Source organism: Ceratosolen solmsi, unplaced genomic scaffold (assembly GCF_000503995.2).
Source record: "Ceratosolen solmsi marchali unplaced genomic scaffold, CerSol_1.0 scaffold13, whole genome shotgun sequence".
In the NCBI taxonomy this organism is placed as follows: domain Eukaryota; kingdom Metazoa; phylum Arthropoda; class Insecta; order Hymenoptera; family Agaonidae; genus Ceratosolen; species Ceratosolen solmsi.
In genome coordinates this window covers 6,102,863-6,117,434 of record NW_011948418.1, presented here as the reverse complement: position 1 = coordinate 6,117,434, position 14,572 = coordinate 6,102,863, and the positions used below count along the sequence as shown (strand labels likewise).

The following is a 14,572-nucleotide window of genomic DNA, read 5'->3' as shown; positions in this document are numbered from 1 at the left end:
TCGCTAAAACGGTAAAAGCTCGCGAGATATAATACTGTCTCTCTCTCTCTCTCTGTCTATCGAAATTCAAAGATGCTGGCGCTCGAGGATCCATGCTCGACTTTGAACCATCGCTTTGTTCCGTAAGAGTACACGATCCCGTGGGCGCAAATGTTTGCCGAAGCGCGTACATATCCACGGCGTACCCAATCCACATATCTATCTTGATTACGTAAGACGGGCAATGAGCGGTCGAACCCGCGTAAATTCGCCGGCAACGACGGCCGCGGATCGTCGGAATTCCAACGAGTGTGCTGCGAAAGAGCGGCGAAACTCACCGTTAACCTGGGTTTGCCAGACCGCATCGCCAACTCCCCAGAATCCCGACACCGTGTAGAAGACATAGGAGCTATCAGGGTGCGGTCGCCAGATGAGGAGTACGCCAATGAGGGCCGCGTGCACGACGGCCCCCAACGCCATCAGCGGCTGCCTCCCGACGAACTTCATCATCGAGCCGAAGAACAGGGAGCAGCCGGCGTTCACCACCCCGAAGCAGATCATCACGTAGCCGACCCTATGCACCCCCAGGGCACACGAGATATACGCCTGCGAAACAACAAAGATACAGTTATGTAGAGTTGAGTCGTTGATGAATATGTGTGAGGATAAGCGCCTGTTAAGGACGGGGCCGCAGGCGTTACCGACTTGATAAAGTAGGTCTTAAGCATCGCTAATTACCAACGTTAAATTATATCGACTATCCAATGGATTATTGCGCAAATAGCGCGTGTATTATCGAGGGAGAGCTTATTGATTCACGAGGATAATTATCGACGCATATTTTAAATAACGGGCTACTTCGTTATCGATTGTTTGTTACGTAATGAGAGACGACCTTGTTAAAAGTCCTTTTGATCTTTAGCGACAATCATAATTAGTGCAGTTCGATTGGCTAATGTAAAGGAGTGGAGAGGAATGCAAATTTTATTATGATTATTGTAGAGTCGAATGATAATGCGATCGTACGTCACCAGTGGGACGAACACTGCACGATATAATCTAACTATTCAAAAAGGATGTTATGAACTTGGAAACTTTGGGAGACTATTTGGGGATTCGAAACTTTTGAGAATTGTAGAACAATAGTTTGAAAATTTATGATACTTGAATTTGAAAGTGTATGTAAAAACGTATAGTCTGCGTTTTTGCACTATATGTCATCCATACACAGAGAGAGAGAGAGAGAGAGAGAGAGAGAGAGAGAGAGAGAGAGAAAGAGAGAGATTACTGCAACATGCCTGACTTATATTTCACAATAATGTTATTTGTATTATATATAATATGCAAACTTATGATTAAGTATTTTCTTATTATATATACACATACGCGCGCACACACAGACACCCACACACACATACACACACACACACACACACACACACAAACACATATATATATATATATATATATGAGTGTGTGCGTGAGCGCGTGCTTGCTTCTATAAAAAATGAAATCTATACATTTTCAAATATAATTTGGAAAATAAACATGACTCTTAAAAGTAATACAATAAGACAAAAATTAAATATAATTGAAGATAAAGTTAAAATAACGATATTTATTTAGTGGAATATATTAGATTTAGTTTGTGTATTTAGGATAAATGAAAGACGTTTAGAGATATAATATATATTTTACTGAATAAAGCGAATATCGATTATTAAACCAATTTGATACTTAGTTGAATAAATAAATAAATAAATAAATATACATAGATATGTATGGATGTAGATATTTGTTTAAAAGAATATTCAGTTAATGTTTACCCGAATGATTCGATAATAGACAGAAAACTTAATATACACTGTTACATGGGAAGTGCAACTTGAACTGTTTATTGGTCATAAATAAAGAGAACATTTTATGTTTAGTCGGTTCAAAGTACTTGAAACATTGTTACTCTAATGTCTGGTATAATATTTCATTGTATAGTTGTGAGAAAGCAAGTAAACTGTAAGCGAATGAACTATGAAATATTTCTTTTATTATTATGTATTTATTATAATAAGTAAATATAAGGCTTCTAAATTTCAAAAAATATATGTATAAATTTTTATATGAATTACATTTAATATAAGCGTAATTTAATTTTCAATATTAATAAGATATTTTTTATTCGCACTTTTATGAAAACTCTTATTAATAACGCAATAACTTGAATATGTAAAATCACCTACGCTTTCATATTTATGATAACAGCTGCAGAAAATTGTGCCTATAATTCTCGAATATTTATACATTTCGCATTATGAAGTATTCGCAATAAACCAGTGGGTGGAAATTAATTTAATATCACGAATCGTACGAATGCTTTCGATATTCGAAGCGTTGAGCAGACATTGAAAAACTCGCGACACTCTATAGTGGCTTTTGAGATAGAGATCAAAGCGAAAAAGCCAGGTTATCCCGCCTATTTTCATGGTATTATCATCGCATATTCACTCAAGCATGACAGAATAAGTAAAAATTTCCCGTAAAAAGCCTCATAAAGAACCCTCAAGGGCATGTAAACATGTGCAAAAATATGGAGCGTCGGACCGCCTTTAAACGTAGTCACACACTTTGATAAACAATTCCGACGTGTTCCATTGATTAAATGAAGGTGCCAACAAAAGAATGAAGTTGCCTTTAAAAATTAGCAAAGTAGAAAATCAACGACGCATAACGCATTGTCCCTCCGTCTCCACCGTCCCCTCCCCCTCTCCTGCCACCGTACTCCGTGCCCGATCTCGCTCGTACTTTCGCCTCCATCCCCGTCGTCGCCGTCGTTGCCCATAGCTTTGGCGAGGGTGGATGAGCGCTAATGAATTCGCGACACGACAAAGTTCAAAAACGCAGGGCGACGCGACGTCCGGCCAAGGCGGAAGAGACGATAGTAGGAGAAAACGAGTCTGCTAAAGCGTTGGTTCCACTCGAGCGAATAAATCTTTCGATTAAAAAGTTACGACTGCTGTGAATAATTAAAAGATTCTTCATTTTGTTTTCATCGTCTCTAATTCTGATAAGCACCTTAAGTTCATTATCTCTGACAATGTTAATGCGAATAAACACTCCGTTACGTCCAACTCTTGTGTGAACATTATTTTGATATTTATATCATGTAAAATTAGCTTATTATCTAACTGTCGTCTTTAGATGAATTAACTGACTCGTCAAAATAGATTGAAATCAAATTTTCTAATAAATTATCTACTACTTTATAAAGCTATTTAATTACAAAATTTATAAATACAAATCATTACTGTGTTCAAACGTATTTCTAAAGTTTTAATTTATATATTTGTTATATACTGTTGTGCATCAATTATAATGAATCAATTTTATTAAATTTTTGACATTATACAGCCAATGAAAGTTTATGATCGTACCAGCGTAAGAATAGAATTACTATTTGTCCTTTTAATAATGTATTAAAATTATTAATTTTACGCGATCTCTCTATTACGAATTTAATGAATTTATTAGTTTTTTTAATCCCGATAATTTCTATCGAAGTTTTATATATTTTGCTGTGATTTTTATGGTGTATTTAGTTATTGAAATTTGTATAAAACTTTTGCGACTCGTGTTAATGTGACTCATACATAACTTATACAATTTGTCTTACATTACATATTCTCCATGTATTATATATACTTTAATATTTATATTATTTCCTTTGTATTATAAAAGTTTATGTGTTTAAAACGAATAGAAGAGCACTATGAATAACATTATACTGTAGATTACAAAATCCAACATTTAGATAAATACTTTATTAGTTAATAAATTACTTATTTCTGGAATTTTTCACATTTATGCTTTAATTTAATTTCTAATATGTAATATTGTGTCGAGGTATATACCATCCATTACTTTATTAAAAATTTCATTAGCAGAATTCATGTTTTCATTTATGTCTGATTTATTTACGTTTAAACGTCAATTTTTGTTTTGTTTTGTTTTGTTTTGTTTTTCTCTTTTTTTACTATAATATAAGAAAAATGAAATACTATGTTATAATCACAACTTCTGCACTATTTCGTTCTAAATCTAAATTATCTCTTTACATATACTGTAAGTTACAAATACTGCTTGAAGAAAGAATTTTTTTTTATAAAGAACATTTCATAAAACATTTTAAAGAAGTCAATAGTAGAATATGATCTGCAAATATTATGAATAAAATTTATAATCAATATACGCTTCAAATTGTCCCATAAAATTATATACAAAATATCGTATAATATTCATTATATTTAGTTTTTATTATTCTATTAAACATTATAAAGCATAAGTTAAGTATGTAACAATAGTTTTTGAGTATTAAAAATCATATTATACAAATACTAAACATAGCATCGATTTATTAATAAATTTTTACAAATACATTTTTATGATATATTTCTGCTTGGACACAGAAATAATATATAATATCAAGTAAGAATAATATTCATAATTATCATTGTTTTAGAAAAACATAGTTTTTCTATAAAAACTCTAGTTATATAAATTTGCTTAATATTTGCTTACTAATACTGTATTAACCTATATAGTATTAAACTGATTTGCCTATAATTATAAATACCAATAATATATTAAGTCTATATAATATGCTCTCCAAAACATAAATTCTTCTCTTCAATAAAATCTTATTTTTGATCATGGCCCCGAAAACTTCAAATTTTCTACCCGTCAGATAGATATTTTTATTTCAGACAAGTACAAAGAGCATTTTTATTCTCATGCTCCCTTTTATCTTCCGTCCGCGTTCCTTTAACTTTAGGTGACACGTGGAATAAAGTCATTGCCTAAGATTACATATGCAACGAATGAGCAAATTGACAGCTTTTCCAATCATAAAACAATTGTAAGCATTATGTTTGATTAGTTTTTATAGAAATAGAATGGTGATCGTTAAGTACAAAACTTTGTAACGATAATTAGTTTTTATATTACGCTTTTATTTTTCGCTTTTCATGTATTTTCCGTTTTTCATAACATTACTTACTTTATCTAATAAAGATTTATTGCATCTTAACTTATGAACAGTATATATCCCATACGTACGTCCACATATATTTATATATATATATATTTGTTAATGATCAATAAAGTCAATAAAATAATAGAATTAGGGATATAGAATATTATATATTCTTAACGTATTATGCTGAAATATATATAAGAAAATAGATAAAATCATAACAATTTTTACAACGTTTCAAATCGTTGTTCTTTATACATAGATAATTGAAAAGATAATTATTATCAATACGATTCGATAAATCATAATATCATAATTTTTAGAAGATATCATAATTTTTATAAAAAATAAATTCTTTCGAAATGATGACATTCATAAAGGAAAGGGTTAATTAAGACTTATTGTAGCTAAATAATAGCCAATTATGCATCAAAATTACATCATTCATTATCTATCTCGAAAATATATAAAATATAATTAAGATAAATTTTAAAATTTAGAAATTTCATCCATTCCTATCTATATATTTAGTACAATTTCATTTTGCTCCTCAGTTTTTGTAAGAATATTGTACTATTTGTATTATTTTTAATTCGCTTGCATTTCATCATATCTTCTTCATTTTAGATCATTAAACATTTAAATTAAAATTTAAGACATATTTAAACTAGTAAAATTTACAATCACGTTAATGTCATATAAGAAAGTATTATTTCTTCCTTCAAATAAATTTCTTTATACAATTAGTTTTATTATCCATTTTCTAACTATTATAGTAGAGTTCATAATACATATAAACAACTAAAAAAGCTAGTATCATTCAATAGATTATTTCATTTTATTATTTATAATATTTTCAAGACTATTGAAAAATTATACATTTGGCTTTATTTGCAGGATAAAACTTATGGAATTAAAATACAAAGACAATATTAGGTAATTGAAATTAATTGATTAAAGAACAGACTATTCAATTGTTTGTATATTGTTTAATTTTTTAATCTAAGACAACAAAAGTATATTCACAAAGAATTTACAAATAACTGCTTATGATCCAAGTCATAAGCATCAGTCGGAACATTTTTATATTAAATGTTATTTATGATTTTGCGATAGAAGTGTCATTTAATATAGTATTTTACGAAATCATTCATTTTTTTTGTCTCTCTATTTTATCTTTTATGACTTTTAACTTAATCTTAAGTTAAACTCATAATGTAATAGATGTATAGAGAAATGTCATCTAATTCTCTTTTGCCGTTTGCTTCGTTATGGACGGCTTTTCTTTTTTTTTTTTTTCTTTTTTGGCTTTTTCATCTTCTTCTTTATTTCATTGTAATTATGTTCGCTATAGTACCGCATCCCTTTGTCCCCGTCTTATTTTTTTCTCTTTACCGAAAATTTCTCTGTTAGTTTTTATTACTTTGCACATAGTCTTTGTCGCTACTGCTTCTTTTTTGTACTCCTGCTCTTTCGCCCGGGCCAATTGTGAGCTCGACGATTTCGCAGATGCCATAGCACGGCGGTCGTTTTCATTGTCAGCCTTCGCGAACAAAAGGGACAGAGCGCTCATTTTTTACGACAACTCCTTCGTGCTCTTCTCCCTCCCTACCTTACTCCCTCTTTGTTACTCTCTCTCTCTCTCTCTCTCTCTCTCTCTCTCTGTATTTTGCCCTTTTTCTTTCTCTGTTTTTTTTTTGTAAAGAATGAATTGCCCGAGCAAATTCATTTTTAGGTTGGAAAGACGAAAATCATCCCATACCTATGTAAGTTGCGAAACTGATGGAATTGTCTGTGCGAATTCTTGCTATTACAATGTCCAAAAATTGAACATCTTGCAATGGTTGGGATTACGAATCGAGGTTAATTTGTAACCTAATTAATGTAATTTTTCAGATAGTTGAATAACATTATATGTAAATTTGTAATGTGGTTTCGGTTCTGATATCGCTTCTGGAATATCTCTTCTAAATATCATTTTCTAATTTTCTATAGTCATAATATACTCGTCACAAAAGTCTAATAATCCAAAATAGATGCATATTTTTACACTGTTATACGATAAAATTATAAATCTAGTTTGAATTTATACTTAAACATAGAAATATTCATTTCTTTATTCTTTTACTTCCTATGACTAATTGTATTCATCAGACTTCAAATTAAATTAATTTAATTGGGAGAATAATCTGTCAAATCGAAGAATTAAGATAATATTAATTAATTAAAATATCTAAAAAAAGTATATATATATATATATATATATATATATATAGTCATTCTTAAAATGTTTTTATTTGCGTAGGGCAAAACATGAATTTTTATTAGAAGAATGGACAAGGTCATCATTTTATTTGCATACACTTTTATCATCTATAAATTTTAAGGTCTAAAATTTCTATGTCACTCTAAAATTAATGTTTTCCGTTTGAAATTCATTAACACAATATTGTGAATATTCCTACGACAATCGTTTAATTGTAAATTTTAATTAAAATAGTATTTTGAAAGACGAACCTTTTCCGAACGACAATACCATTTGTTGAAATATTGTGCTTGCTGCTAAAAATTTCTTTTATTGATATTTTCAGTTTACTACTTACAAGAGCGAACTTTTATGACTTAAATGACAGCTGATAAAGGGGGGGGGGGCGGACGTAAGATCACAATGCGACCTCTAAGACGTTCCTTTCTTAACTATACTGATAATAACTTGGCGATTCGAGTCCTTATAAGTATCGATAATTGGCCTCGTAGCAAATGTTATTAGCTACATCATCTATCTTATGTGCTAGCGTGAAGGGACTGAAATAATGCGAAACGAGGGATTAAATAAATCGCCTGCTTCTCATTTTCAAGTCAGTCGATACTTCCCAGACATGAAGAGTAATGATGCAACTCCGACTTTGCTAAAGGTATCATTAGGGATTGTTAATATTTCATGAAATTAAACAACACAGTTTTTACCTTATTAAGGAAATTATTTAATCTAATTTTTATTTTACATGAAATTCCTTTGTATTAAATGCTATTCTTGATTTTCCTTTATGTTCATCACAATACGTCGATTGCGTAGTTTTAACGTAAACCACAAAACCATCATAAATATGAAAGAGGTAAATTGAATGAGTATAAAAAGTAAGGAATAACTTGGTACCTGCGTGGAAGAAGAAGAAGAAGAAGAAGAAGAAGAAGAAGAAGAAGAAGAAGAAGAAGAAGAAAAAAGCAGATATTATGTGTAAACAAGACTGTAATATCTTTCAAGACTTAGCAATTTATTTGATTATTCAGGCATTTACAATATTTTGCCCAACTACGATAAAATTCCGAAAACTACTATCAATGTATAATAATCATCAATGCGTAAAATACTATAATTCTATAATAACACTATTATTAGAAATACAAATGGTTTTTCGATCGTCATACATAATCCATGCACAATATTAATTATTAACGCAAATGCTTCCTCGATATTTTTAAAAGCCAATAAAAATGCTCGAAGCCAAATTTATCGTAGATTTTTGCAAGTGCTATATGAATTTTTTAATCGGTTGTAAGGCCTGAATCATACGATGATTTTACCAAATTCTACTTAACAAAACAATATCAGCGATGCACTTTAATGTATCGAATAAATTCGTATGCTCTTTGTGTTTGTAACTTTCTTGTGGAGTGTCAACTTCAAAGCTGACGTACACGTGATAATGTACATGACCGGCGGCCGCGCAGCTTTGACACGATGTACGTAGTTTGTCGGTAATAAGCTCGTGCATTCAGAAATGCTTTTGTTGAGATTCACTGGCGCTGTGCATTGTCTCGTAATTCAGACGAAAATGGAGACGGGGAAAGCTAATCCATATTGATGGTCTTCCGATGCTACTGTAATGGTTACGTTTCATGTATTCCGTGGTGCGCTCATTCAAAGCAGGAACGCTTACGCTATTCATGCACGCGGAGGTGCGCGCATGTGCTTTAGACAACCTCAAATCACTGTGGTCGCTTAGATGAGCTCCGATACACATTGATCAATCATGCGGTTTTCGCAATGAAAAGTGATAATACATAGGCAGGAGTAGACGCGTGCGCGGACTTATAGAAGGACGTACGCCAGGCGAGATGTTTATATTTCAATAATGGCGATTTCGCGAGTCGCGAATAATGTATCGGCATTACGTGATTGGATGTGATTTATTGGCATTGCGGATGAAAGTTAATGAACGTCGATTGTATTATGAATGATCGAACGAGCATTATTCAGGCGAAAATCTTGAATAATAATAATAATTGACAGATAAAATGATTTGTGGCGTAAGTTTGAGGATACTGTATGATTAGCAATCGTTCGGGTATCGTTTAATTCAAAACTAGTTATTACTCAACTCGTATTATCAAATTTATATCAATTGAATACCGGTTTTACGAACCCCGTTGTTAACCCCCTGACAATTGATTGCTTTTATTCCAGTTTAGTATTGACTGTACATTATTGCGGCATACGAGTATAGAGATAGTGATTTCAATTTTCAATTAACTCGCCACATTAATAATGATTTGCCATTTTGATTCTAATCAAATGTAAATTCCACCAATAATTTGATTAAGAAAAATTCAATAAATGAGAATGATTGTAAATTAGGAGGTGTGTTTAAAACATTTACTAGAGAAATTGAATTTCCAATTATCAATTACAATTGATTAAAAAATTTTCAGACAAAGTATTTAATTTACTTTATGTTATTATATTCATAAGGATTTTAAAGTTTTATTTAGCAACGAAGATGCGCATTGTGCGTCTAAATATTTAATACAAGGTCTTTTTTAATTTAACGTTACTCATGATTCTAACGTTCTAACGTCGAGAGCAAAAAAAAAAAAAAATGATAAGAATTAACGAAAAAAAGAAAAAATTTTAGATATTTGAAATTCTAAGACAAATAATTATTTACACAAAATATTTATATCTCTGAAGGTGCTATTTATTTATAATTATAATCGTAGGGGATATTAAACAATTTTAAGGACTAAAAATAAGTTATTGGAAATTTTGTAATAAAGAATATTTAGAACGTCATTAACCGACGGTTTTTATTAGTTCGCGTATTATAGAATATGGATACGAAAAAAAAAAAAAAAAAGAAAAAAAAATCTAAACTCAAAAACTCAAAGCACATTAAATTAGTTACCGTGAAACATTACACACCTACCTATAAAAGATAATTTTCCAATCATTAGTATCTCTACACTTCTATATGGATTAGAAACGCATCTAACAAGCTTGTAACATTCTGTATCTAGGTTACACGGAGGAAATATTTTCTTTTAGATGTCAACAATTTATTTTTTTCATTCTACCTGTAATAATGGAAGAATCTGAAGCCGAAAACATGCTGTGAAAAACTTCTATCCCGTGCACAAGCTGTGAGACAAAAATGTACCGTAGTATCTCTCGTGATGATCACGAATAGCCTCGAAAAAAGCCAGTAACCTCTTGGAGACGCTTTTTAGCAATGTTACAAATAGTTACACATACACGTGACAAATAGATGAGAGCTACGAGTCGTGACAAATCTACTTTTTCTCTTTTCAGTGCTTCTTCTTCTTCTTCTTCTTCTTCTTCTTCTTCTTCTTCTTCTTCTTCTTCTTTTTCTTCTTCTTTTTTTTTCTTCTATCTTTCTTTATCTTACCTGTAATGCTCAATCTTCTTTCTTTTATTTTTTTTTCCGTGATGAATGATAGAACGAGAAAGACGAAACCGGTTGTCAATGTGTGTGCGGTTCTCAAACCGATTATCACGTGGTTAATTTCTTGTTATCTTCAGAGGATGAAGCGTATACACATACGCGGGTGCACGCACGTTATATATATATATATATATATATGTATAGTTGATTTTTTATTTATTAGAAAAACGCATGTATAGGTGTAAATGTATAGGTAAAATACAAAAAAAAATGTATAGGTACAAAATTCCAATAATCTAGGGTTTCTAAAATGTACGTAATAAAGTGTTATAATTCTTACTATTCTTTGATATTTTATATGAAAATGATATGGTTTTATTCAAAAATATTTAATTTAAATTTCTTCTTTTAATGTGTATATATATATACATCAATTATTATTATTCATAGTTCATTTTTATGTACTTATAAAAATGTGATTTAAGGTTGAAAAGATGAAAATAAAAAATCAATTAGCTCTAAACATTAATATTTTATTATTCGAATGGAAAATTAAATAAAAATGCTTAGCTTTAACAATATGATAAGTAAGAAATATAAAATAACTTATGAATATAATATAAAATAAATATTCAATGATCAAAAAAAAAAAATTCTTTTATTAACATAATAGTGTCCTTATAGACTGGATAATTTAAAATCTATAAACACAAATAATTATCTTCGAAAGTAAATATTTTCAATACGTGGTAATCACACTTTCACCAAGGCTAGCACTCTAATATGATAATAAAAATATAAAATCGAAAAAACTAAAGAGTAAATAAAAACATGAAGCTACATAGTTATAAAAAAAATATTTTTTTTTTGCAACGATGACAACTATCTACACTTATCAAAATATCCCAGATAATATCACTTCAATTGTACTTTCTAAAACATTTTTAGGCTTTTGTTTCCTCTCCCTCTGGAATACACCCAAGTACGCACGATACATGAGCATAATACATTATATATATATTTGGTAGGTTAATAAATAAAAATTATTATTATAATCTTCAATGTTAGAAAATGACAATTTAAAAAATTGCACAATTCTATAATTTCTGTTTAACTAGTTCGGTCTGTTAATCATTTATAATACATATGCATTCAAAAATATAAGCTACTCTGTCAATAAGAGTAATGATAGGGTTTAGCTTTTTTTTATTCATTGTCAATTTCACATATGACTTACTTTAAATCAATAACAAAATGCATAGACCAATAGTTTAAAAAAAAAATTATCTATATATAATACGTTTTAATATTTTTATATTTTCTCGTATGTACATTATTTATATTGTTTACGCATATGCATAAATGGATATTTTTCATTGATGTTCATACAAAATGTCATTATTTTTCATTGTATACTGATCATACGTAATATTTGCAATAAAATATATAGTAATAATTTATCTCATATCTAACATAACTCACTTTAATTATTTGCTTAATCTTAGCAGCTGCATTGAGCTTATTTGTGCAGAGCTCTACACTTTCCGTTACCGAAATCCTGTTTTATACCGCATATTTGTCTTTACTTTCGAAGACGCACCGATAAAATGAAATACCGTAGACCAATTTGAAATAAAAATAAAAGTAAGAACACAAGTGCAACTATTATATGGCCAGAAATAAGTAATCGCACTGAACTATCATATTATAAATGTTCCTTGCATATATATATATATATATATATATAAGTTTAGTACAAATTTGAAATATAAAACAAGTATTATGTTATAATATGGGGCAATTAAGAAGCGACTTATTGAAATATTTTGAAAGAAAAATATGTTTCATCTACTAATGGTATTTTTAGATAATACTCCTTTGTTGTTGTTTTACTATAAATATTTTCTATTTTTAGCAGCAAGAAAAATAGAGAAAAAAGAAAAGGTAGAAGATATCATGTTAGGAGTGTGGACAAATAGTTTTATTTGTGTTCATTATCCAATAAACAAAGGTTACCGTAAAATATTCTTAAATTGCATGCGCACACACAAGTACGTTAATATTAATGAGAGGAGAAGAAGAAGAAGAGGTAGAAGAAGAAGAAAAAGAAGAAGAAACCGGAGTTTCCGAAGAGCTGACATTTACAGCTTTTAGCCTCTAAATGCCTCACTCGAAGGAAATGTTCGTGTGCACGCATATATAACGTGTAAGAACCGTCTCCGCTTACTAGAGAAAAATATTAAAACGTCTGGGGGTCGTTTCACGGACCGCGATCTCTCACACCTGTGCACTTCGTTGAAAATGGGGTTCAGGATCAGGATGGGAATAGATATGGGCGCACGAGCGATCGAGAGCAGAGATAATTACATTTCGAGCTAGGCTATTTATAGAGTTGGATACGGGTGGCTTTCACTCCCCTTCTCCACCTCTCTTTTTGTATATCTGTCAGTCTACCGGTGTACTCCCCCCCCCCCCTATCTCACTCTCTGTCTCTCTTCACCTCCACACCGCCCCTCTCTTATTCTCGTGCCGCTCCAACTTTTTCTTCGTGACTTTGTCGTAAATCGTCGATTTTCCTTTTGTGGTCTTTCTTGCTCAACGAGTATTTACGTTTTACTTTGTTTACAATCAGGATGGATAAGTATTAAATGCTTGCGTGTCTTGAAAGCTTTATAAAGACGATAAAATGGATTTTTAAAGCTTTTAGAGTGAAGTCTCTCATTTCACTCCAATTTAAAAACTATGAGAATATCTAAAATAAGGTAAAAATGAACGATAAGTTTTTTCAATTTGTATAATCTTCGAAATTATAATGAACGTTGTTTTAAACTATATGGAACATATTTAAATTGTCGTAGGCTTTATTCATACTCATTATTGGTACAATTTAAAACCAGATTATGGAATGTTTATTGTGATTACAAAATTCATGTACATTTATTTAAACTTTAACAATAATTATTAAACTTCATATTTCTAAAGAGTATTGTATTATTTATTTCTTATATGCATGATATTGATTAACCGATGGCAATCTGTAAATTTCGTCAAAGATTAATTGAAATTTATATAAAATTGCAATCGATAATATTATAAAGAATAAATTAGCTCATTGTGGTTTATAAGAATATATAAACGTTTTTGTTCGCATTAAAAATCATTTAATCAATAGATTAGAATAATTTCAAGTCCATGGATTTATTTAATAAAAATCGACGCTCAATTAATAAACTACGAGTGCAAGATATGCAATAATCAAGAAGGAAGAAATCAAATCCCAAATAATGATTCGGATATAATTTGAGCGATGACATTAGGCATAACGAGCTCTCATTAAATTATTGCATTAAACTAATTTACGTGCAAAACATTTGAAAATCATATCCACAAAGTTTTCTTTTATAAAATAATATATCAGCCAGTTATCAAGGAGATTGAACTTCAAAATAATTCCCCCATTATAATAGATACTCGAACAATTCTTTTCCACTTGTTTTTCCACAATATAACATTAAATTAAATTTTCGTATCGAAAGAACCAAATATCTTTTCCCATAAATTTCACGAGCAACTGTGTACAGCTCCGTGTACAGCGGAACTCGAGCTCTTCGTAAAAAAAGGTCTTAGTCGTAAAAGAAGCTTCCGCAAAATCAGCGTTCCACTTTTATGGTATCGGTATCTAACGGGTGGGGCGTTTCATTGATGGAAAAACAAAATGAGCAGGTGGAAAGAGAAAATGAAGACGAGGATTACAATGAAGAAGAGGAAGAATAGGAAGAATGTGAAGAAGAGGATGAAGATGATGAGGAGGATGAAGAAGAAGAAGTTGATAATGATGATGCTGATGATGATGAAGAGGACGATAATGATGATACGAGAAATC

General features: G+C 30.5%; 1 protein-coding gene across 2 annotated transcripts in view; it reads right to left on the bottom strand.

Annotated features, from left to right (window-relative positions):
* Window positions 1–14,572, bottom strand: part of LOC105360170 (UNC93-like protein) — a 114,680-nt gene that overhangs the window by 11,361 nt on the left and 88,747 nt on the right. For both annotated transcript variants that reach the window (XM_011496986.1, XM_011496987.1), the window contains exon 5: window positions 318–585. In XM_011496986.1, coding sequence (XP_011495288.1) covers window positions 318–585 — 268 coding nt within the window. The remainder of the gene's footprint in view (window positions 1–317; window positions 586–14,572) is intronic.